The 23,216-nt window shown below is 42.1% G+C and overlaps 1 protein-coding gene across 3 annotated transcripts in view; it reads right to left on the minus strand.

Moving 5' to 3' along the window:
• Positions 1 to 22,867, minus strand: part of nxph1 (neurexophilin 1) — a 98,880-nt gene extending 76,013 nt beyond the window's left edge. Inside the window, exons 1-2 of one of the 3 annotated variants that reach the window (XM_078428955.1) lie at positions 22,850 to 22,867; positions 22,265 to 22,417 (exon numbers count right to left, since the gene is read on the minus strand). In XM_078428955.1, the coding sequence (XP_078285081.1) occupies positions 22,265 to 22,318 (54 nt within the window). In that variant the 5' untranslated portion in view covers positions 22,319 to 22,417; positions 22,850 to 22,867. Of the gene's footprint in view, positions 1 to 22,264; positions 22,650 to 22,849 lie in introns of those variants that run through there. The other 2 variants (XM_078428946.1, XM_078428938.1) reach the window with 2 other exon arrangements.
• Positions 22,868 to 23,216: the final 349 nt, after the last annotated feature.

Raw genomic sequence — 23,216 nt, forward strand, 5'->3', positions numbered from 1 at the left:
GTTGGTGTCGAATGCAGGAACACAGTTCGTGTGTGAATATATGGTCAACCAACAGTAAAAATCTTTATTCATAAAATTACTATTACCTGATATTCACAAAATGTTCAGCGTATTTTGTGATAGAACAAAGCACCTTGAGGCAATTAAAGAACAAAATGCTTCATTTTAAATCATTTGTCTCTTTTCCTGCTCTTCTACATAGGATGCTCTACTTGTTATGCAGCATATCTCAAACATACACTTGCATCCCTCTATAATATATGTGGAATCCATGATACATTAAAGATACTGTTGTTCAGACTTCAGACGGTGTGAAGCTCAAGACACTCAATGCATGAGAGGTGCAATACTTCACGAGGCGTTAGCAGGTTCGGAAGAGGAGTAAGCTGAAATTAATAATAGAAAAGTAGGCAACAATATCAAATAAACAAAACCTTGTGCAAATCAGTTGGCAGTATTGTTGTGCAATGGTCACATCAAGATTTATTTGCAGTGCATCTTAGTATTGTTCTGACTGCCATCATATCAGGCAATGGTAGGTCTATTCATATTAGGAAAATGAACAGTGTGACGTGAATTATGAGTCTCAGACTTAACCTTGGGATTTTTTTGACATTTGTCATTTGAGCATGAGGATGTGGAGCAGGATATTAGAAATGTTGGCCTTCATAACAAGAGGATTTCAGTATAGGAGTAAAGAGGTTCTTCTGCAGTTGTATAGGGCCCTGGTAAGACCACATCTGGAGTATTGTGCACAGTTTTGGTCTCCTAACTTGAGGAAGGACATCCTTGTAATTGAGGCATTGCAGCATAGGTTCACGAGATTGATCCCTGGGATGGCGGGGCTGTCATATGAGGAAAGATTGAAAAGACTAGGCTTGTATTCACTGGAGTTTAGAAGGATGAGAGAAGATCTTATAGAAACATATAAAATTGTAAAAGGACTGGACAAGCTAGATGCAGGAAAAATGTTCCCAATGTTGGGCGAGTCCAGAACCAGTGGCCACAGTCTTAGAATAAAGGGGAGGCCATTTGAAACTGAGATGAAATTTTTTTTTTAACCCAGAGAGTTGTGAATTTGTGGAATTCTCTGCCACATAGGATTTAAGAGAGAGTTAGATAGAGCTCTCGGGGCTAGTGGAATCAAGGGATATGGGGAGAAGGCAGGCACGAGTTATTGATTGGGGACGGTCAGCCATGATCACCGTGAATGCCGGTGCTGGCTCAAAGGGCCGAATGGCCTCCTCCAGCACCTATTTTCTATGTTTCTGTGATATCTCTGCCCTTGGAACATACACATCCTACCAGCAGCTGCAATCAATTCAGGGAAGCCCAGGCCACTAAATTCTGATTATTGCTGAAATGTACCTGTTTTAATGTTGTATTCTATTGCTTTGGAAAGGACTATTCTTATTACCACTGCCTTAGGTCTGAATTATACTAAATCAGAAATTAGTTTCTTTAGTATTTAAAACTTTAGATATATATAAACTAATGGGAGTATTGATACTTGGGCTAAATAGAGACACAAGGAACTGTGGGTACTGGATTACAAAAAAAGACACAAAGTGCTGGAGTAACTCCACAGGTCAGATGGCATCTCTGGAGAATATGGATAGGCGATGTTTCAGGTCAGGACCCCATGAAGTTCTCCTGAGATGCTGCCTGACTCGCTGCATGGGGCTCATGTTGTCGACCTCCCCGTGGTGAACCCTGTCAACTGACCTCAGTCAGGCGAACGACAACAAACAGAGACAGCAGAAGCAGAAGCAGCTTCATAACAGACAGAACCTGCCTCAAACGCAAGAAGAAGTCTCGCTGTGTTAATCCAGAATTTTGAGTTTCTTTTAATTAATCCTATGTGCATAACCTAAATTGTTCCTTATAGCTAAAAAAAATGTTTTTCCATCTCTAAAAAGGTTTTGAGTCTGAGAGAATTATCCTGTATTATTATCAAACATATTTTTGGAAAATTGATCAAACAAGCAGAGCAGTAGAAATGGGATATGTTGGGTTGGTCATAAGTTGTATGAGATGAGGCTTTATAACCAAACTATTATCACATTAATTTAAAACTAAACAGTCCAAATTCCTTCACAAAAAAAGTAAGATATGGTGTGATAGCAGTGCTTTGAAAGAAATTACAGGATTACTTCAAGAGACTCTACCATGCCTCAGCTAAAATGACATGGCAAATTCTCAAAATAAAATTATATTCGAACAGTGAATAACTACTATTACAATGCATGACATAGTAGAGCCATGTTAAAAATGGATTTTCTTTGGAAACTACCAAAACTTATTTTGTAGTAAATAGCTGTAGCACCTTGGAATCAGATGGATTTAGCCATCTTTCCATGTGAATGTAGCAGGATTTTCAGAAGGACTTTGATAAGGTGCCGCATGTGAGACCGCTAAAAAAGATGAGAGCCCATGGTTTCAGAGGAAAGGTGCTAGCATGGATAGCATGATGGCTCAATGGCAGAAGGCAAAGAGTGGCAATATAGGAGGTTTTTTTGGGTTGGCTGCAAATGACTAGTAGTGCTCCACAGGGGTCGGTGTTGGGGGCTGCCACTCTTCACGGTGTGTAGATAAATTATTTGGATGTGGGAATTGAAGGCTTTGTGGCTAGGTTTGCAGATAATACAAAGAGAGGTGGAGGGGCAGGTAGTGTAGAGAAAGCAGGGACTCTGCAGAAGTAGGTTGGGAGAGTTGGCAAAGAAGTGCAGATGGAATACAGTGCAGCAAAGTGTGGAGTCATGCATTTTGGTAGTAGGAATAAAGGCATAGACTATTTTCTAAATTGGGAGAGAATTGCAAATAGATTTGGGAGTGCTGGTGCAGGATTCCCGAAAAGTTAATTTGCAAGTCGAATCAGTAGTAAGGAAGGCAAACGCAATGCTAGCATTTATTTTGAGAGGACTAGGATACAAAAACAGAGATGTAACACTGAGGCTTTACAACGGAATGGTCAGATCACATTTAAAGTATTGTATGCAGTTTTAGGCCCCATATCTGAGGGAGGATGTACTGGAGTTGGAGAGGGTCCAGATGAGATTTGCGAGAATGATCCCAACAATGACTGGATTAATATATGATGAGGGTTTGACAGCACTGGGCCTGCAGTCTCTGGAGTTTCAAAGGATGAGGGGGGACCTCATTGAAACTTACTGAATAGTTAAAGGAGTGGATGTGGAGAGTATGTTTCCACTAGGGAGTGTCTAGGACCGGAGGCCACAGCCTCAGAATTAAAGGACGTGCCATCAGAAAGGAGATGAGGAGGAATTTCTTTAGTCAGAGGGTGGATAATCTGTGGAGTTCATTGCAACAGACAGCTGCAGAGGATAAGTCAATGGATATTTTAAGGTGAAGATTGACAGTTTCTTAATTAGTAAGGGTATCAGGGGACATGGGGAGAAGGCAGGAGAATGGGGTTGAGAGGGAAAGATAGATCAGCCATGATTGAATGGTGGAGTAGACTTGATGGGCCAAGGGACCTAATTCTGTTCCTATAACTTATGAACTTATGAAATCAGGTGGAGCATTTCAGTCTATACCCACTTTCAATGGCTTTGAGTTGATTTTCTCAGGCTACAGAATTTGGTAGCATGGGATTGTGCTGTTGGACTAGCAACCCAAATGGCTGGATTTAAAATCGCCTGTGATAGAGGTGAACATGAAGCCATTGGGTTGTTATTTGTTAGCCTATCTGGTTGTCTAATGATATTTTTAAGGAAAGCAATCTGCTGCCCTTGTCTATATGTGACTTCAAATCAACAGCATTGTGGCTGACCCTTGACTGAAATGGCCTAGCAAACCACTCAATGCAGAGACAATCTGTGGTGGACAGTAAATGCTGCCTTGCCGGATATGTCTGCATGCCTTAGATTGAGTAAAACAAAACTGGAATGCATAGGCCAGTGCAGCTGATGGTGTTCTCTCTGGAAACATTTAATACATTGCATGAAATGTTGCTCTTATTCATGCAGCCTGCATTGAAAGGTGGATTTTTTTCTACTCTCTTCTTTGTACCAGAAGAACATCAGCATATCTCATCTAATGTGATCAACATGATGCTTGGCAATTGTTCCCCAGGCATTATGCCCTAGTTCTGAAGGGTAACAAAGTCCTGCAATCATGTATTGGTCATGAAAGCTTAGTACATCTGTCTATTTATGGGGAAAGCACTGGAAATGATTGCCATGGGAAAGAGAGAGAAGGTGGCTTGAAGTGGGTTTTTTTACACTTTTTGCTTTTGACATCCACACAGCACCTTCTAGAAGTTCTGGTGCAACTTCAGTCTCCCACCTATTGATCCAGCAGGTGAGACATGCACTAAGAATGAACTTGTGCTAACGCAAATCTGAGACAAGACATGGCTACTGATGCACATTTATGATTAATAAATGAGCATTACTGACTGATAAAGGCTGAAAAATCCACCCTCAAGTGGCGCACCATTGTACATGAACCTAACAAGCAAATGTGCAGAAAAGAACTGCAGATGCTGGTTTAAATCGAAGGTAGACACAAAATGCTGGAGTAACTCAGCAGATCAGACAGCATCTCTGGAGAGAAGGAAAGGGAGACGTTTCGGGTGGAGATCCTTCTTCAGACCCTCTCCTTTATGCCCCTTCATTATAAAGTCAATGATTTTATCTATCAGCATGGCTCTGAGTAAAACCAGTATCATTAACAAAAATAACTCAATAGCAGTCACTCAAATACCACTCAGAAATAATATCTCCGAAATGGAAGCTTTACCACCATCTGCTACATTACAAATTTAGGAATATAAAAAAAATACTTAAAAGGAAAATACCCCCTATGGAAGAAAGCTGTAATAGAAGCAGAGAAAGCTAGAAATGCTTAACACACAAAGCTGTATCCATGAAGAGATAAACAGGGTTAGCACATATACCAGAAATGGCAAGACTTGAAATGGAAATTAGCATCATTTATTCTGGGGACAACAGAGATAGAAGTGGAAGAATGGTGTTCTTTGAGGAAGGAGATCGGGAAGGTAAATGATGGTTGGTTGTTGGTATCAGTTTCATTTTTTAGTTTAGAGATACCCCATGGAAACAGGCCCTTCGGCCGACCAAGTCATGCCGACCATCATCACCAGTTCACGCTTCTTCTTCTTGCGTTTGAGACAACAGAGCTCCTGCTCCTGCTCCTGCTCCTGCTCCTGCTCCTGCTCCTGCTCCTGCTCCTGCTCCTGCTCCTGCTCCTGCTCCTGCTCCTGCTCCTGCTCCTGCTCCTGCTCCTGCTCCTGCTCCTGCTCCTGCTCCTGCTCCTGCTCCTGCTCCTGCTCCTGCTCCTGCTCCTGCTCCTGCTCCTGCTCCTGCTCCTGCTCCTGCTCCTGCTCCTGCTCCTGCTCCTGCTCCTGCTCCTGCTCCTGCTCCTGCTCCTGCTCCTGCTCCTGCTCCTGCTCCTGCTCCTGCTCTCTGTTTGTTGTCGTTCGCCTGTTCCACTCCCTACATACTCGGGGCAATTATAAATAGGCCAATTAAAGTTCAATCCTGCACGTGTTTGGGATGTGGGAGGGACCCCATGCAGTCAAAACGGAGAACCTGCAGACTCCACATATTGGTATCTCAGTCTGAAGACGGGTCTCGACCTGAAACGACACCCATTCCTTCTATCCAGAGATGCTGCCTGTCCCGCTGAGTTACTCCAGCATCTTGTGTCTATCTATTGGTAACGTTATTATATTTGGTTAAATTGTGATTTGCAACCAGCAAATTGTTATAATTGAAGAATGACGAACAAAATCGGATATGGACTCCTAATCTGGGGCAAGAGTGGGAAAATGCGCCAAGTCGCCAGCTAATTACTTTCATTGGCATCCTACTCCCTTTCCAGCCTCTGCTCACGTTTGCGGAGCACGACTGCTGAGTACACCGCTGTCATCGGTCACCCGTTCACTCTAGTTCTATGTTATCCCACTTTGGCATCCACTACCTACACACTAGGGGCGATTTTAAATAGGCCAATTATCGTATAATCCTGCACGCCTTTGGAATGTGGGAGGAACCCGGAGCACCCGGAGGATCCTGCAAACCTAAGGATGCGTTGCTCGTACCATCACCATCCGCCCGTGCTCTGCATCACACTTCCCACATACTTTCCTGTGCTCCTATCTGATTTCCTCTCCCAAGCCTTCCCATTTGCCTGGTTCCTTCGTCACCCCCTCCCTCTGCTCGTTTACTCCGTCTCTGTGCTCCTGGTTTAACACATTTTCCAGTTGATGGTGGAAGGTGTTCTGGCCCGTTCAGATGGCCCAACACCATCTCGTGATTCTGTTTATACTTTACTGGGGACCGAAGACAAGCAGGGTCCCGCAAGACTCTTCTTTCACAGAGTAGGGTGAAGATCACCCGAAGTTATCCAGCTGGAGGCACGTTAATAACGTGCCACTGTCTCCAATGTACTCTTTGGTCTTTCAACAGCTAATTGCTGAACCTGGTGGCGACCAGAGTGCAGAAGTGTCTGGCGGTCCAAATGAAACGTTTTCATTGCGGATGGTGACAACGACCACATCGCAACCCGTTTAAAAACAACTTAAATCAAAGAGTATTCCAGCACCATCCCCACTTCCACTTCCCTCCTTGGACCCAACGGGGAAACCACCCTCGTGCTGCTGAGGTTGGCAAGGCCTTGGGTCTGCTGAGGACAGCACCGATGGCCACTAAATGTAAGCGACGATAGGCGATCACTTGACGATTAAAAAAAAAGATAAGACCATCTCAGAGGATCTCAGAGGATCTGACGTGGGCAACGCACAGTGCCGCACTGGTGGGTAAGGCTAAGCAGCGCCTTTACCACCTTAGACAACTGAGGAAATTCAGAGTGTCGCTGAGGATCCTCCATTGCTTCTACTCTGGGGCTGTAGAGAGCATCCTGTCCGGCAACATTACAGTCTGGTTTGGGAACAGCTCTGCCCAGGACAGGATGGCCCTGCAGAGAATAGTGCGTTCGGCAGAACGCACCATGGGAACTACACTCGTCCCCCTGCAGGACCTATACATCAGGAGGTGCAGATCCAGAGCAAGCAAGATCATGAGGGACCCCTGCCACCCCAGTAACGGACTGTTCCAGATGCTACGGTCAGGCAAACGCCTCCGCTGTCACGCTGTGAAAACGGAGAGGATGAAATGGAGCTTCTTCCCACAAGCCATCAGGACTGTCAACTTTGATAACCCCAGAGACTAAATTTTTGTCGACACTTTTTGTGCTATGTTTAGTAACTTATTAACTTTATTTATATGCTGTAACTGTAATTATTTTTGTGCACAACCCGCAGGCATTGCCACTTTCATTTCACTGCACATCGAGTATGTGTATGTGACAAATAAATTTGACTTGACTTGACTTGATGATGCCCGATCCGAAATGTCGTCTGTGCATCCCCTCCACATATGCTGCCTGACCCGCCGAGTTACTTTGGCGAATTCGTGTACTGCTCTGTGCTGCTCAAGATTGCAGCAACTGCATTTTTTTTGTACGTCTCGGTAAAATCTAATGATGCACTCAAACCATGTAATCCATGGTCTCAGAATAATCTGGGAAGAATCCCCCCCCCCCCCCCCCCCATGCACGCAACCTCGTGTTGATCGAAGATAGACACACAAAGCTGGAGTAATCGGAAATTTGGAGCTGAAATGTACGTTAAATGGGATGTGTTAATAAAGATTGCGTATTACTATTCTTGAAAAAAAGTGGTCACTGGTTATAAAAACTATTCTTCGTTACAACGTATAAAATGTTAATCCGTATCCTGGTGATAACAATAATCTGACGTTTGTCAAGACATGCATAATTCATGACAGTTTTCATGCTATTCAATTCAAATAGTGAAGTGTGAAACGTGATGTAAATGCGGGTTGTTACTGCGAAGTTGCATATGTTTTCCTTGCTTGCATCGGAATTCTGAATGTGTTGCGAAAGATGCCCTCATAATATTTTCATAATATTCAATTACAATTACTTTTCATTGATCAACGCACGATGGATCACAGTCCAGTCTATCAATAAGCATGTATTCAGTGGCAGAGACTCCTCCACAGCCTGCTCTCTGGAGGACGTTGTATCAATAGCAGATTAGTGTTCATAGGATTGTGTTAAATTACATCGAATCCCTTCTTATTTTCAAACAGGACGCACTACAATAAGAGACAAATAATGTCAAGTGCTGTGTACGATCACTGCGCTTGAGTACTGATCCTTTTTGAAAGTATTGCATTTGGCAGGTTATCAGTAGCCTTTTCGGTGACTGGGTCTTGGGAACAAGTATCTGCTGAAAGCGATTTTTCGTGGAAGTGGAGTTGGTGGGCAAGTGAAGGCGGGGGTGTTCGCGGACTATAGTGAGATGAAACTTTTTTTTTCTTTTTGCTGCCATCAAACATAAAGCACTGTGTATGCAGTGTTGACATTATGAAGTACCTTACTGAAATCGGTGCTCTTCCATAGATTATAAATATCACTTGACCAGTTCCCTCGTCTGCTGCAAATTCAGAAATTATAACTGAAACACTCAGACATTTTATTGTCTCCGGCATAGACTTAATTACTGGATGGTGGATTTATGGAGCTGTAAATCTTAAGGGCTAATTAACAGCTGATGGGAGAAGAAGACGCGGAGTTTCCGAATTCATGTGTATTCCAAATATTAGTGAGGTGCAAGTCCAAATCCTGCCAACACAGTGGGAGTTACATGAAAGCATGAGATTAAGCTGTTAATGTTTTAGTTAAATAGCTCATTATAGCAAAGAAGTAGTCGTTACCCAACTGTTCTGGGGCACGTTGTTACATTATTGTGCATCTGAAGTAGAAATCCAGAATGGGAATTAGCCCACTGATACCAATCAGAAATAGCCTCTAAATGGACTACTGCTCATTATCCTTGGTGTCATGCAGGTAATAGAATGACGAAGAGAAAGCTGCGAGGGAAAGATACAATTATGAAAATAAATAATTGTAAAATATTGTTCACATTCCTATTGCAACAATCACGAGTATCAAATGCTACACGTCATTGTACAAATTTACTCGATAATTACGGTGCAGCTTTTGTACTAAATTATGAGATGTTGCAATTTTACAGTGCAAATATATCGAGGAAATAGGGGTAAGATAGAAGATAGGGTTAAGAATGGAACGCGAAACCTCGGACTCTACGAGGAACAATCCCAAGCTTGTTTATTCCATTAAATAAGTTTGAGTATCCTTGCTATTACATTGTATACTAATCGTTTAACGTTTTAGTGCGGTCAATAGTTTGCGAGATTTGTATGCTGTGATACGTTGCTACGTCATTTGGATTTACACATACGGGCCTAATAAAACACCTGACTATATTAGCGACACTCAGATAGGAAGTGCAGATCTCTCCTTAAGACCGTTCTTGGCATTTGAAAGTCTAATCTTCCGGTTATTGAAGATCGTGTAAATGGCGGCATTTTGAGACACAAGGAGCTGCAGATGCTGGAATCTTGCGCAAGAACAAAGTACTGGAGTAACTACGCGGGTTGTTCTATTAATCAAGTTTAATATTAAACATTGAATAACAGAAATAATAATGGTGCATTTAAGGTATCTACGTTTTATTTTTCATTCAATTTTCAGAAACAAATGTTTGACACTTTGCAGAAGTTACTATGCAGGACCAAGGTGTTTACAATGGGTCGGCTGTGGATAAGCGGGCAGGCTCTGGATAAGCGAGCCAGCACAAGCACTGGATGGTTCCCCATATTCCTCATAGAACAAAATGCACACAGCAACTACAGTGCCCTCCATAATGTTTGGGACAATGACCCATCATTTATTTAGTTACCTCTGTCCTCCACAATTTGAGATTTGTAATAGAAAAAAAATCACATGTGGTAAAAATGCACATTGTCAGCTTTTACTAAAGGGTATTTTTATACATTTTAGTTTCACCGTGTAGAAATTACAGCTGTGTTTATACGTAATCGCCCCATTTCAGGGCACCATCATGTTTGGGACACATGGCTTCACAGGTGTTTTGTAATTGCTCAGGTGTGTTTAAATGCCTCTTTAATGCAGGTATAACAGAGCTTGCAGCACCAAGTCTTTCCTTCAGTCTTTCCATCACATGGGGAAACTTTTATTGCTGCTTATCAACATGAGGTCCAAAGTTGTGCCAATGAAAGTTAAAGAAGCCGTTATGAGTGAGAAACAAAAATAAGACTGTTAGAGACATCAACCAAACCTTAGGCTTACCAAATCAACTGTTTGGAACATCATTAAGAAGAAAGAGAGCACTGGTGAGCTTACTAATCGCAAAGGGACTGGCAGGCCAAGGAAGGCCTCCACAGCTGATGACAGAAGAATTCTCTCTATAATAAAGAAAAATCCCCAAACACCTGTCCGACAGATCAGAAACACACTTTGGGAGTCAGGTGTGGATCTGTCAATGACCACTCTCTGCAGAAGACTTCACAAACAGAAATACAGAGGCTACACTGCAAGGTTTTAAAAAAACACTGGGTTGCCGCAAAAATAGGATGGCCAAGAAGTACTTAAAAGAGTACTTAAGTTGCCAAGAAGTACTTAAAAGAGCAAAAACAGTTCTGGAAAAAATGTCTCGTGGACAGATGTGACGAAGATTAATTTATATCAAAGTAATGGCAAGAGCAAAGTATGGAGGAGAGAAGGAACTGCCCAAGATCCAAAGCATACCAGCTCATCTGTGAAACATGGTGGTGGGGGTATTATGCCCTGGGCATGTATGGCTGCTGAAGGTACTGACTCACTTATCTTCATTGATGATACAACTGCTGATGGTAGTAGCATAATGAATTCTGAAGTGTATAGACACATCCTATCGACTCAAGTTCAAACAAATGCCTCAAAACTCATTGGCCGGCAGTTTATTCTACAGCAAGACAATGATTCCAAACATACTGCTTAAGTAACAAATGAGTTTTTCAAAGTTAAAAAATGGTAAATTCTTGGGTGGCCAAGTCAATCACCCGACCTGAACCCAATTGATCATACTTTTTATATGCTGAAGAGAAAACTGAAGGGGACTGGCCCTCAAAACAAGCATAAGCTAAAGATAGTTGCAATACATAATCAGAGCATAATCAGAGAAAACACCCAGCAACTGGTGATGTCCATGACTCGCAGACTTCAAGCAGCCATTACATGCAAAGGATATTGAACAAAATACTAAACATGGCTACTTTCATTTACAGGACATTGCTGTGTCCCAAACATTATGGTGCCCTGAAATGGGGGGACTATGTATAAACACTGCTGTAATTTCTACATGGTGAAACCAAAATGTACAAAAATACTCTTTATTAAAATCTGACAATGTGCACTTTAACCACATGTGATTTTTTTCTATTACAAATCTCAAATTGTGGAGTACAGAGGCAAATAAATAAATGATGGGTCTTTGTCCCAAACATTATGGAGGGCACTGTACATAAAATACCGTCTAAGTAAGCGTTGGCATTGGAAATTCTACCCAACCCACGCATTCTCAGCTTTTTTTCACAGTGTAGCTTTGTTAAGTTTGTTCTAATGCTCTACTTTGTTATTGCGGCGAGAGTTTATTTCTTGTATGTGAGTGAATGAAAACTATTTTTTTCGAATGTATTCTTACTTCCCAAACTTTGCACATGTGCTATTTACTCGCGTGCGTGAATTTAGTGTGTTGGTATCGGAATAATCCATTTACGCCTTTAATGTGGTGGCATCCCCAACAAGATCCATCACTAAAACAAAGTGGGCATTGAGCATAGAACAGTACAGTACGGGAACAGGCCATTCGGCCCACAATGTCCGTAGCCAACATGATGTTAGATTAAACCATTCTCCTCTGCCTGTACGTGAGCCATATCCCTCCATTCCCTTCCATGTGCCGATACAAAAGTCTCTTCAAAGCCACTATCGCAGCCCGCTCCAGGCACCCACCACTTTCAGTGTAAAAAAAATCTCCTTTAAATTCTACCCCTCTCACCTTGAAGCTGTGCCCTCTGCTGCGTGACATTTCTCTTTTCTCAAATCGTACGGTGGTTTTCAACTCGAATTTCCTCTCTAAATCTTACCAAATGGGACGTCAAAACCTATTTCTTCCATCAAGTTTCTGTTCGTCATAGCTAAAAGAACGTGTCCTTATGTAAATCAGTCTTAATTTTACTCCGATTGAGAACATGTGAAAAAGCATAGTAGCCTTCATTACAATGTGGATTGTAGTTTAAAAGAAGGGTAGTTTATACCAAAACTATCCTATTTAAAACTTTCAGGCCACACCTGGAATACTGCACAAAGTTTTGGTCTCCTTGTCTAAGAAAATATGTGGCAACATTGAAGCAATTCAAAGAAAGTTCACCAGGCGAATATCTAAGTCGAGAGGGTTGTCCCGTCAAAGAAGCAATATCGGGGAAATCTGTATTCTTGGGAGTTCAGAAGAACAAGGGGCGATTTTATGGAATCAAGCAAGACCCTAATGGCGCAAACAGCGAGGAATGGATATGTAGGAAGGAATTGCAGAGACTGATTTACACCGAAGATAGACATAAAACACTGGAGAAACTCAGCGGGATAGGGAGCATCGCGGTAGAGGTCACAAAATACTGGCGTAACGCAACGCGACAAGCAGAATCTCTGGAGGAATGGAAATGTTTACACAAGTGGGTGGGTCTCGAATGAGAGAACATGGAAAACTACATCACAAAGACAGGCCCTCGGCCCCCAATATCCATGCCGATCATGATGCGCTGAACCGCATTCCTACATTCGCAGCATATCCACGTGTCTGTCCAAAATCCTCTGAGATGCCACGATCGCATCTGCCTTCGCCAGAACCCTTGGCAGCGCGTTCCAGGCACTGGCCACTCTCTGCGTAAAATAAACTTGCCCCGCGCCTCTCCTTTAAAATTTGTCCCCCTCACAATAAATAGTCTTTGACATTTCCATCCTGGGACAACGGCTCTGACTGCTTATCGTATCTATGCTTTTCATAATTTTATATACGCCTATCACACCGCTAACGCTCCAGGGATGGCAATCTTCCGGTCATTGAAACCAAGCTAGGGGGAAGAAAAACTTTCATGCAGGTAGCAGTAAAACTCTGGAATTCTATACCCCAAGGAATAGTAAAGGCTATATCGTTAGAAATATTTAAAGTGGAGGTAGATACATTTTTGAAAGATCGGGGGAATGACCGTGAGGATGTGGTACAGAGAAGAAGCGGAGGTCAGAGATCTTAAAGACGGGGCAAGCTGAAGAGAACCGGACTATTTGCCCCCGCTCTTGTTTTCTTCCATCCAGTTAGATGTACTGAAATGCATTACAATCAACGGCATTAAACGTTGAGTGTGTAGGAAGGAACTGCAGACGCTGGTTTACACCGAAGATAGACACAACATTCTGGAGTAACTCAGTGGGCCAGGCAGCATCTCTGGAGAAAAGGAATAGGTGATGTTTCGGGTCGAGGCCCTTCTTCAGAAGAATAGGTCTGAAGAAGGGTCTCGACCCGAAAAGTCACTTATAGCTTTTCTTCATTAAATGTTGAGAGACTCCGTGTGAATGAGAAGTTCTGCCTAATTACATTTTAACCAATATAATGTCATTATTTTTCTAAACTGTCAACTTCTAGGAATGGCCGAAGCTCTGCTCTCAATGGGATGGAAGGTGATGTGATCATAGTTCCAAAGTAATGCTAACAGGTGCCGTGTTTGACCGTACTGCTGGGGCTCCATGGGCAATGGGAGGAGAATGGTCGCCAGTTGAGCAAGGTCTAGTCTTTTGAAGCTCTCTGCTATTGGTCATATTTACAGACAAGCCAACTTGGTTTCCTAGCTACTGTGGAGCGGGCGGATACCTTGCCACATCCAACGGTAGATTCGAAAAATGTTGCCATAAAAGTTGTTGTCTGTCATCCGATCTGAACAACGAAGCACATCGACATTGTCACGGTTCTCGAGCATAGGTTTTGGTTTCCGGAAGGACGACCCAAGCACACATTCCGATAGGTGGTCGCCAGAGCAAGAGTTCTTACTTTTCGAGGAACGCACCTATTCAAAGCTAAGTAAGCCAGACCCACTGTGGTATTCGCTGGATCAGTAACCGAAGACAAATGTCATTCGACAGGCCATCTGCGACATCTCTGCATTTATGTTTTCCATTGCTGTGCGCCACGAACTTCAACCGGCATCGCTCATTAACTTTCTATTAACACCACCACACATCGTTCGCAATGTCCCTGGAGCTTCTCGTGCTCAATATTAACCAAATCGAGCCCCAGAACTTGTGAGCAAGACGGAATAGCAAGGGTATGAAGAACGCAGATAATACTCTAATGAATATTTTCCTTGAAATATCTTCCTTGAAATATTATTCATTGCACAACTGGCATTTTGTCTTCATGACCTGGATTAGTTTGCACTGCCCTCCTCTCTTTCTTTCCTGTACAATGTTGGTGTCGAAGAGTTGCACCAACTCTGCTTACATCTCGGAAATTGCGAGCGATTATTTGGAGACAGGAGTTAAAGTAAAATTCACTGATCGCGAAAGATTTGGGGGGAATTGTGCAAATCGTGCGCGGCATTTGAAATTATGGGTCTGAAAAGGAGACATAAATAACTGGAGGGTATGGCTTTAATGTGAGAAGGCTGTTTAATGTTTAAAGGAGTCGTGCAGTGTAAGTTATTTTGCACAAAGAGCGGTGAGTGCCTGCAACATGCTGCTGGGATTGGTGGTCGAGGTAGATACAATGGTGATATTTAAGAGACTTTTGGATAGGCGTATGGATATGCAGGGAATGGAGGGGTATAGAGGGTTGGGCTTGGCATCATATTTAGCACAGTCATTGCTGTGTTGTGTTTTTCTATGTAACAAAGTTATTTTCACCTCTCATGATCCTTAACTGAAAGCCGGGTTCTCGGTACTCCTCTCGTCATGGCGTCAGCACTTCCCAAGGTAGTCTACAATTAGTGGAGAATTTTAGAGAGGCATTCTCTGTGTTATTTTGTCATGCAAAGATAATATCACGTTAACTACATGATTTGCAAATTGTTGACGTCGACAATAGAAACTAACGATAATGTGACAGGTTTTCTGAAGGGCTGACTCAAAATCTCACCTATTCCCTTTCTCCAGAGATGATGCATGACCTGCTGAGTCACTCCAGCATTTTGTGTCCATCTTCATGAAGATTGGAAATATGTATATCGGACAATTTCCGGAGTAACAGTTTGGATATTAGCAATTATTCAGATTTTCTCTCCATTTCTCAACTCCCTCCCCCCTTTTTTTCTCATCGACCGAACGTTTGCTTATGTACATACGATAGTTTGTCCCATTGTAGCGCCAAGCCCATCTTGGCGCTACCATTCAGTGATGTCGGAGAACATCAGGACTTGCAACTCTGCGAACGCGGTCGGTGCGCATAATGGCAACCTTTGCTTAACGAAACTGAAAGTAGTTCTCTCCAGTAAAACAATCAAAGTGCGTTACTTCATTGGAACGAACTTGTTTGATCTCAGGTTAGGTGAAAAAAGCACTTTTCACGTTTGTTGTAAGACTTAAGTGTATCAATGAAGTAACTGCACAATCCAATCACAACAATCACCATTGTCAATTAATTCATAATGTTAAATCGGGTTTTATTCTATTTCTATTTCTTTCGGCATGGACCTACAGAGTATTTCAGATTTTTATCGTTTGTATTTCAGATTTGCAGTCTCCGCCGTAATCAGCTTTGCCAATTCGGTCAAAACTCTCTTACGACAGATATTGAAATATTCGTTTGCACAGTTAAAACATACTTTATTTCTAATTTATCAAATGCAATCTGGATCCTCTCTTGGATTATTTTTATTTCAAGGACATTTGGTGCATATTGCCATTCGCCTCAATAGCTGAACTTCTGGAATTAAATCTTGTTTGTTCTTTGTCATTGTCTGTTCGTCTTTCAAGAATGGTTCTGGGGCTGTATATTATTCCCTTTGTAGTCGTGTTTGCGGCACTGAAGGTGTAAATAACAATAAATACCACCATAAATATGACTAACAGATTTTCACATTAGGGTTGCCTTTTCGTACTGCACTAACTAGTCTTGCGTTTGGCAACATGCATCTCACACCTTGTTCTCAATAATACGAACAACAAATGCCCCAAATACAGAGTGAGTCAGGTAGCATCGGTGGAGAGGGAAACAGAATGATTGTTTCAGGTCGAGAACCTTTCATCAGAAAAGTAATCGATCTGAATCCCGATAATCGGGAACAAAATACTTTAATGATTTTGTATGCATCAGAACCAATGCGGTTATTTTGATCGGAGGGGGTGAGACAGGATGGGTTAGTCATTTATTTCCCGGGACAATATTTATTTTAGTGAGACAATTTTAGGCGTTGAACCTGCCACTCGCTGGTAGCATGTCCAATCTACAGGTCAGACGCGGCTTTCAAGACTCTCAAAAATCTAAAGTTATTTCATTTATTTTTTTCTAATATCAAAAGAGAATAGGAGGGAAATTGAAGTGCATTATCTGGCAAATGACAACTGTGCAAATATTTAATAACACACACAAAGAAAACGTCGGCAGCGTGTGTTTTACGAACTAAGTCAACGCTAAAACAGTGCATTCAAATTCATTTTAGTTCTTAGTGCCTAAGAGCGAGATGTCCTGAAAATTCAGTAAGATGGCATCTGTCCTTAAATTATAAGGAACGATTTGAAAGCGTTACCATGCATTTGCGTTGCATGCCAGATGTCCTTAGAGAAAAGCGCCTCTGTGTTTCAAAACTAGATGCAGCACATTTTAAATGAAGTTCGTCTTATTCCATCTGGTTAAGAAAAGCATAAAATCGCCAGTGGAATACCGGTCCTTAACCTTCTAAACATAGATTGGCCACAATACTGTGTCAGTGGGAGCTGTTGTTTTGTATGTAAAGATGACTACATCGCCGGGACACTTAATAAATCAGAAGAATTACTAAACGAGCACTTCTCTCAATCGTAAATCCAGAAGCTGTATCCATCATTTTGTCTATTCCATTGCAAAACACTGTAATTAATATCCATTAAGTAAGCATGTAATGTGAACGGTGCAGTGAATATCCATTTCGGTATTGCATTTAAATTGGTGTTAAAGAGTCGAGGCTTTTACATGGCTGTCACTTTTTTTTCTGGCCCACTCGCTGAAATCTTCGCTTTCCCTCTGCACTGGAGAGGAACGTCTCATTCCTAGTCCAATGTATTTGGATGGGAATGCGTTAGAACGACTAGCACTGATAACATGACCACGGACACAGTGATGGAAAGCCCCTCGGCACCTATCAAATATCATTCTCCTTAGCTCCCTGTTTAGAATATCATGGCTTCAGGCTGCTGCTGAAATGGTGCATTTTAATGGAATGTGATAGAAAAATCTTGAATTAACAAGTTTCTGCCAACAGTAATATTACCCATAGGTCGCATTACTGGCCTACGCTGAGGGTCAGCCCCGAACAGATGAGCAAAATGTCACATTTAAACGAACAAATCATGGTGCAATCATACAAATAGTGCCTTTAATATATTACCGACAAATGGCCGAGTGACAACTTTTCAAATAATATTCATTCCACCTCGCATTATTAATTACAGGAATTCTGACTGTGCATGCATCATTCAACTCCAATCTTTTGCCCTACCATCTTTCTTTACATGCAGTTCGCTAATCAACTTTGAAGAACATTATGAAAATCAAAAGAGCGTCTTTTGAATAAGGTTCCCCGTCTTTTGGCTAAACGCTTCGCAAGTCCTTGGAGTTGTGAGTAACAGGGTAAATAGAAAAAAAAGACGCTAATAATATTCATCCTGGAAACATGTTCATGAGAGACAATTCATTCGAGCTGAATTCATTGAATGACTGGAAAGCTCCTTACATTTGGCAAATTTGGCAAGGTCTTTTTGCGTTTGACTTTATTGTCACGTTGAGAAAATGCAAACCACATTGGTGAATATACAATTTCTGACAGAGTGATGTGCAGGCTTGTGTTTGGATTACAGAGGACGTGTTGTAAAACGCCAGAATAATCTTGCATTGTGTTATTGAGAATGCTCTGCTTGCTGCATGCCAATTGACAGATCAGATTGTTAAGGGCCGGCTGTCATTTCCAGAAACAGCAGCTCCCAATATTCTTGCTCGTATTAACCAGCAATAAAACATTACCTATGCCATGAAAAGCATTAAGTAAGCGCAAACTGTGCCGAAATTGATGGGTGGAGACACGCCCGAGATTTCAATTTTTGGTCGTATCTTAATGAAATTTACGTTCACCTTGTTCTTTGCCTAGTCTTCGCCTACCCCCGAAACAATGCTCGGGAAAGAAAAGTAATGCAAAGCTGAACGCGCTCTCTTAATGCTATCTATGGTTTATTTTAATCATCCTTAGTTAACGTTATGGCCAACATTTCAACGCTTTTTTGTCTTGCCGATATCCATTCAAACTGTAGTCATTTATTCATTTAATTTCAATATTAAAAAGTTATTCACCGGATCCTAACAGAACTAAACACCTGCTACTATTATTTACGCTGGCGTCACGATTTTAATCAAATGAACTAGACAAAATGAATACAATCGCAGGAGGGGAAATTGGAGGGAAATTAGCATGCGTGCCTGAGGACAACATGTTTGATGCACTCGTTTTCACACGTGCGAGCAGGCCTCGACAGGAAACCAAATATAATCAAATTAAAGTCACCAGGGTAGTTAGTCTATGTATATTGTTGGTAGTAGGGTGTGTACTTCCTACCCCCTTTAGATTGGGTTTGACTTTTGGTGATCCAGTCAATATCGGATATCGGTAACATGGACCAGGGAGGGTGGGGAGGGGGGGGGGGGGACACAGAACAGCGCCAACCATTGATCAAACGATGACGAGAGAATGGTGGCTGTGCCCAAAAATAACGAACCAACTCCGAAACGGAGCTGAAATATCTCTGCAGAAAATACACTTTCTAACTCAAGGGAAAAATATTGAATATATCAGTCATATTAATTTTATTAATTGCATATTGGCATTCCTCGCTACAACACTACAGAATGGTGTTTTATAAAAATCTCGATTCAATGAATTAGTTATAAATGTTCGAGGCGATGTCGATTAGGCTAAGCCATCTATATCACCGACAGCCGACATATTCGAAAGGGCAACAATTGTCATTTGCTTACGAGGATGTGAGTTATGCAGTTTAACGGACAATAAATACACAATTAAATGCCGCATTGACTTGTCAAAAATGCATCCGGAAGAATGCAGAACGATCTTCGGAATGTGGTAATAAACCTTGGTGAAGCAGTCGACAAAATTATTGATAATTTGGAAGACTTTCTTATTTTGAGTCCCATGATGTAATTACATGGCATTTACGAGCTGTAAACCGAGAGCCCATGGCCTTTACAGGTGCATATTGCATTAAGAGTGGAGTCAATTGTACAAAGAAAAACAAGTCAATCATTATTTTAGGCATCAGGATAATTTATACCGGATTTCCCCTGATCGGCGCAAAGATGTGGGAATAACAGCAAAACAGTTGGGGCTGCACAATGCTATATATCCATGCATTAGCTTGCAAGTGCATGTCCATTTTGTGCTACCAAAATATACCATATCCTCCCTATGCTTTCATGTGGCGGGAATCCTTACACATCTTTGAGTCCCAGTTTGAGTCTAGCTGGAAGGAATAACTGGGCTCCTGCCCATTCTGACAGCGGAGCGTGTGCCATATGCTCCAGACGCTTCCCAGAAGATTGTCTTCGTCCTTTTTCATAAAACAGCTACCCGTTGCTTCGTCATTTGCTTCTGTTGCCCGAGGCCTGGTGTCTGTCCGATGGTTGGCCGGTGTCCAGGAATGCGTCCTTTAAAGCCGGCAGATACCTTGGAAGAGAGATTTCTGGCCCGGGGACAGTGTCCTGTGGGGTGGTGGTGGAGGTGAGGCGGTGATGATTGGGACATGACAACCAGCTGCGAAAGAAAGCAACCTATTCTTTTCAGTACAGGCCTACACATTATAAAAGTGTTAGATCCACCTCGCAGCACACTGGATCGCGTTGTGTCTGCAATTCCTTATTGTTCATTGTGAAGTATTTCCCCCCGTTTGGGTGCATCGGAATTAAAGAAAAGTTTTATTTTAAATGCCTATTTCTGTGTTGCTGGGATATTATTTTGACGATTACGTTTACACAAGATATTATAGTTTACAGTTATAAAATTCTGTCTGGTAACATGAAACGTCCGTGTTTAAATGCAGTATTTATTGGGGAATAAAGGAGTCTCGCATACATTCCACAAGCATGTGTTAATTAACCGTTCGTCTAATCCTCAAAGTCAGACCTGGCGTCCCCCAGCAGAAATGATGCCGGTGTGTTTAAAGCCTTGTAGTTCATTTTAATCCCTGATTGTTCACTAGGTCGAGCCCCACACGAACTCCCTGAGCAAGTTAATCTATTTTATTTATTCTATTAGGGTGCTTGAAACATTTTCTGCAATCGTTTGACTTTAAATACCAATTCTTTTAAATGCATACTTTTCCAATGCAATAATTGATTGGAAACTTACTTTCACTTGAGATGGGCAAGTATTAGCCAAATCCTTTTGTATTAACGGGTTTGTAGTCAGAAAGCAATTTACCCAATGAAGTCTGTAACTAAGCGTTAATCAAATCAGCATAATTTGAAAATGGAATGGTTTTGAACATCCCCCCCATGGGGGGGGGATTGAGCTAACGTGAAAACAGTACATGAAAACAGACCGGATTCCAATGCGGCAATTTCACCAAGCGCTACGACCCATGATGTGTTTAGATTTTAAAGTGCTACAAAGTAACCTATTTCTCCACTAGGATCTTCCCTTAAAAATATTTTTTAAACGATGAGTGGTTGTGTGCTGAGTGTCCCAGACTGTTAAATTATGGAATCAAGCGTTCGTACTTTATGTAAGAAAAGCCAACTCGGTGCGTTTCAGAAGTTGAACAGTAGATATCTAAATCCTGAACGAGTCCCAGTTAGATGGGCTCCAACTGTCTGATTTTGTTTAAGAGTACGATGTGTGTACATCTATAAAATGGATATATATTTAACGTCGCAGTTGTTTCCCTTCGTTTTACCATGGAATTTCCCAGCAGCATTTTGTTTCTCTTTCCTTTTCTGCCCCTTTTATCTTTTGCCCCTTTTCTATCCTGAGTTTACTTTCGTGCAACTTATCCCATTGCTACATTATTTATCTGGTCGTTCAAACAAGTTAAGGGACAATTAAATTATATCCCGGAAACCTACCAGCACAATATTTTGTTCCGGCACATGAGGGTAATCAGTTAGAGATTTAAGGTCAAATTTCAACCTCAGAATGCCACAGTGCTAAAAACACAAATAATTGAAATTATGCATTTGTCTACTGTAGTAAAAGAGTATTATCAACAAAATGTATTCTTTCCTAACCTCTTCACATTCAGTGAATTGTGCCTATGAAGAACTCCTGCACTCTCTAGCGGCGTAATTTTGTAACTGCAACCACTGCCCCTCGCCATAACAAGAAACAACTCCATAGAGACCACGAGAGTAAGCAGCCAGAACTCCTACAATGCTTATTTCCCGTCTGGGGTTTAAAACCCCCCACTATAATTGCAAATGCGTGGCGCCAAATGAGACTCAAATGAAATGAAGTGGCTTGTAAAAAATATCAATGAGGCAAAGTAAGGCGACAATGCTTGTTTCGCAATATAAGCAAAAGTAGGCATCCGATTCATTTGAAACGAGCGAGTTCGTACAGGTAAGGATGCATCAGAAAACCTGCTTTCCCACATTGAAACTACTCGTTGCTAGGTCGACCTGAAGTACGAGCAACTCTGAGAGGAGTTGTTTCAATTCCACCCCGATGATACACCAGTTTGAATCTCCCCCGGCACATATCATCAGATTTATGCTGCTTTTCAAAAAAACAGCCAGTTTGAGAGCGTTTCTGCTCAGGTCTACCAACTGATATGAGAACGCACAGATGACTGTCATTTACAATCCCCTTGGTTCTGCTCGCAGCAAAAACCTGGACTTTTGGTATCAATGCGAAGTTCAGGAAGCACTGAGCTAAACGTTGTTATTGTCCTACGACATCAATCCACGAAGTCACCAGCATCAGACGGCATTCCGTGCTTTTCAAGTCTGCAATGTAAAGAGCAACATCGCTCCCACAAAGCCTATTAGAATGGTGAAATTATCAAGTAGACTTAAACTTACCAGGTAAAGAGTGCTCTGAAGGAGAAGGACAGTGTACCAATAAACAGCCTGCATTCTCCCCTCTTAAACTTCCTCTGCCTTCCCTTTGCTTCTTAACATAGATCCACCTTGTATCCGCCAGAGTAAAGAGAGATCTTTCACCAGCCTGTACATCTAAACAAAAATGAAATTATAGACCCCATGACCACTAGACAAGGTTACTTCAGATTTTAAAAAAATACGATTAAATGCGAATTAATCCAGCAAAACAGTGAAGCAATCTCATAATTCAGTGCCTGCCAAGTTTCAATTCAGAGACGATTAAATCTGATCATTGGTGATCAGCCCCTCTTTGCCGCCGCCTCAACGCGCTTGCAAACGCCAATCCAGCCCGCGTTGGCTGCACTCGAGCACGTCACTGCCCGTGACATCGGGCAGCCGGCTGCCTATCAGAGAGAGGCAGCGAGCACCCTCCTCCCCCCCACCCCCCCTCCCCCGAACACCACAACCCTCGCCCAACAGTGGAAGGGGGGGGGGGGGGTCGGCCCTGCAAATGGGGTGGGAGAAAGAGAGGGAGAGAGAGAAAGCGAGAGACCGCGAACCCACCGCAGCGACAACCACAGCGTTTACACGCATGGCTCGTTATTTAGCAAAGATTAAAAGTCTTTGTTTTTGTCAAATGGTCAGGGAAGTTAATGTACGTCTCGAGGTAATTGGCGCCAGTCTCTTCATTTCTTCATTTATGTAATGGGCTACTTCATTGGTAAAAGTGCTTCTAGAGTGCAGACTGGCAGAAGAAAGTAAATCTGCGCACCCACGGTGTAGTTTATTTGTTTCCTGCTTGCCTTTTTGCATTCCCGACATCTGATTAGCAATAACAGCGCTCAATATTTATCCAAGAATAACGTTTCTATTCTTTACCATTCTGCAGCCACTGATTATAATTGTTAGATTGCTAGGATTTCATCAGCTG

This window comes from Rhinoraja longicauda, chromosome 2 (assembly GCF_053455715.1).
Source record: "Rhinoraja longicauda isolate Sanriku21f chromosome 2, sRhiLon1.1, whole genome shotgun sequence".
Taxonomy (NCBI): domain Eukaryota; kingdom Metazoa; phylum Chordata; class Chondrichthyes; order Rajiformes; family Arhynchobatidae; genus Rhinoraja; species Rhinoraja longicauda.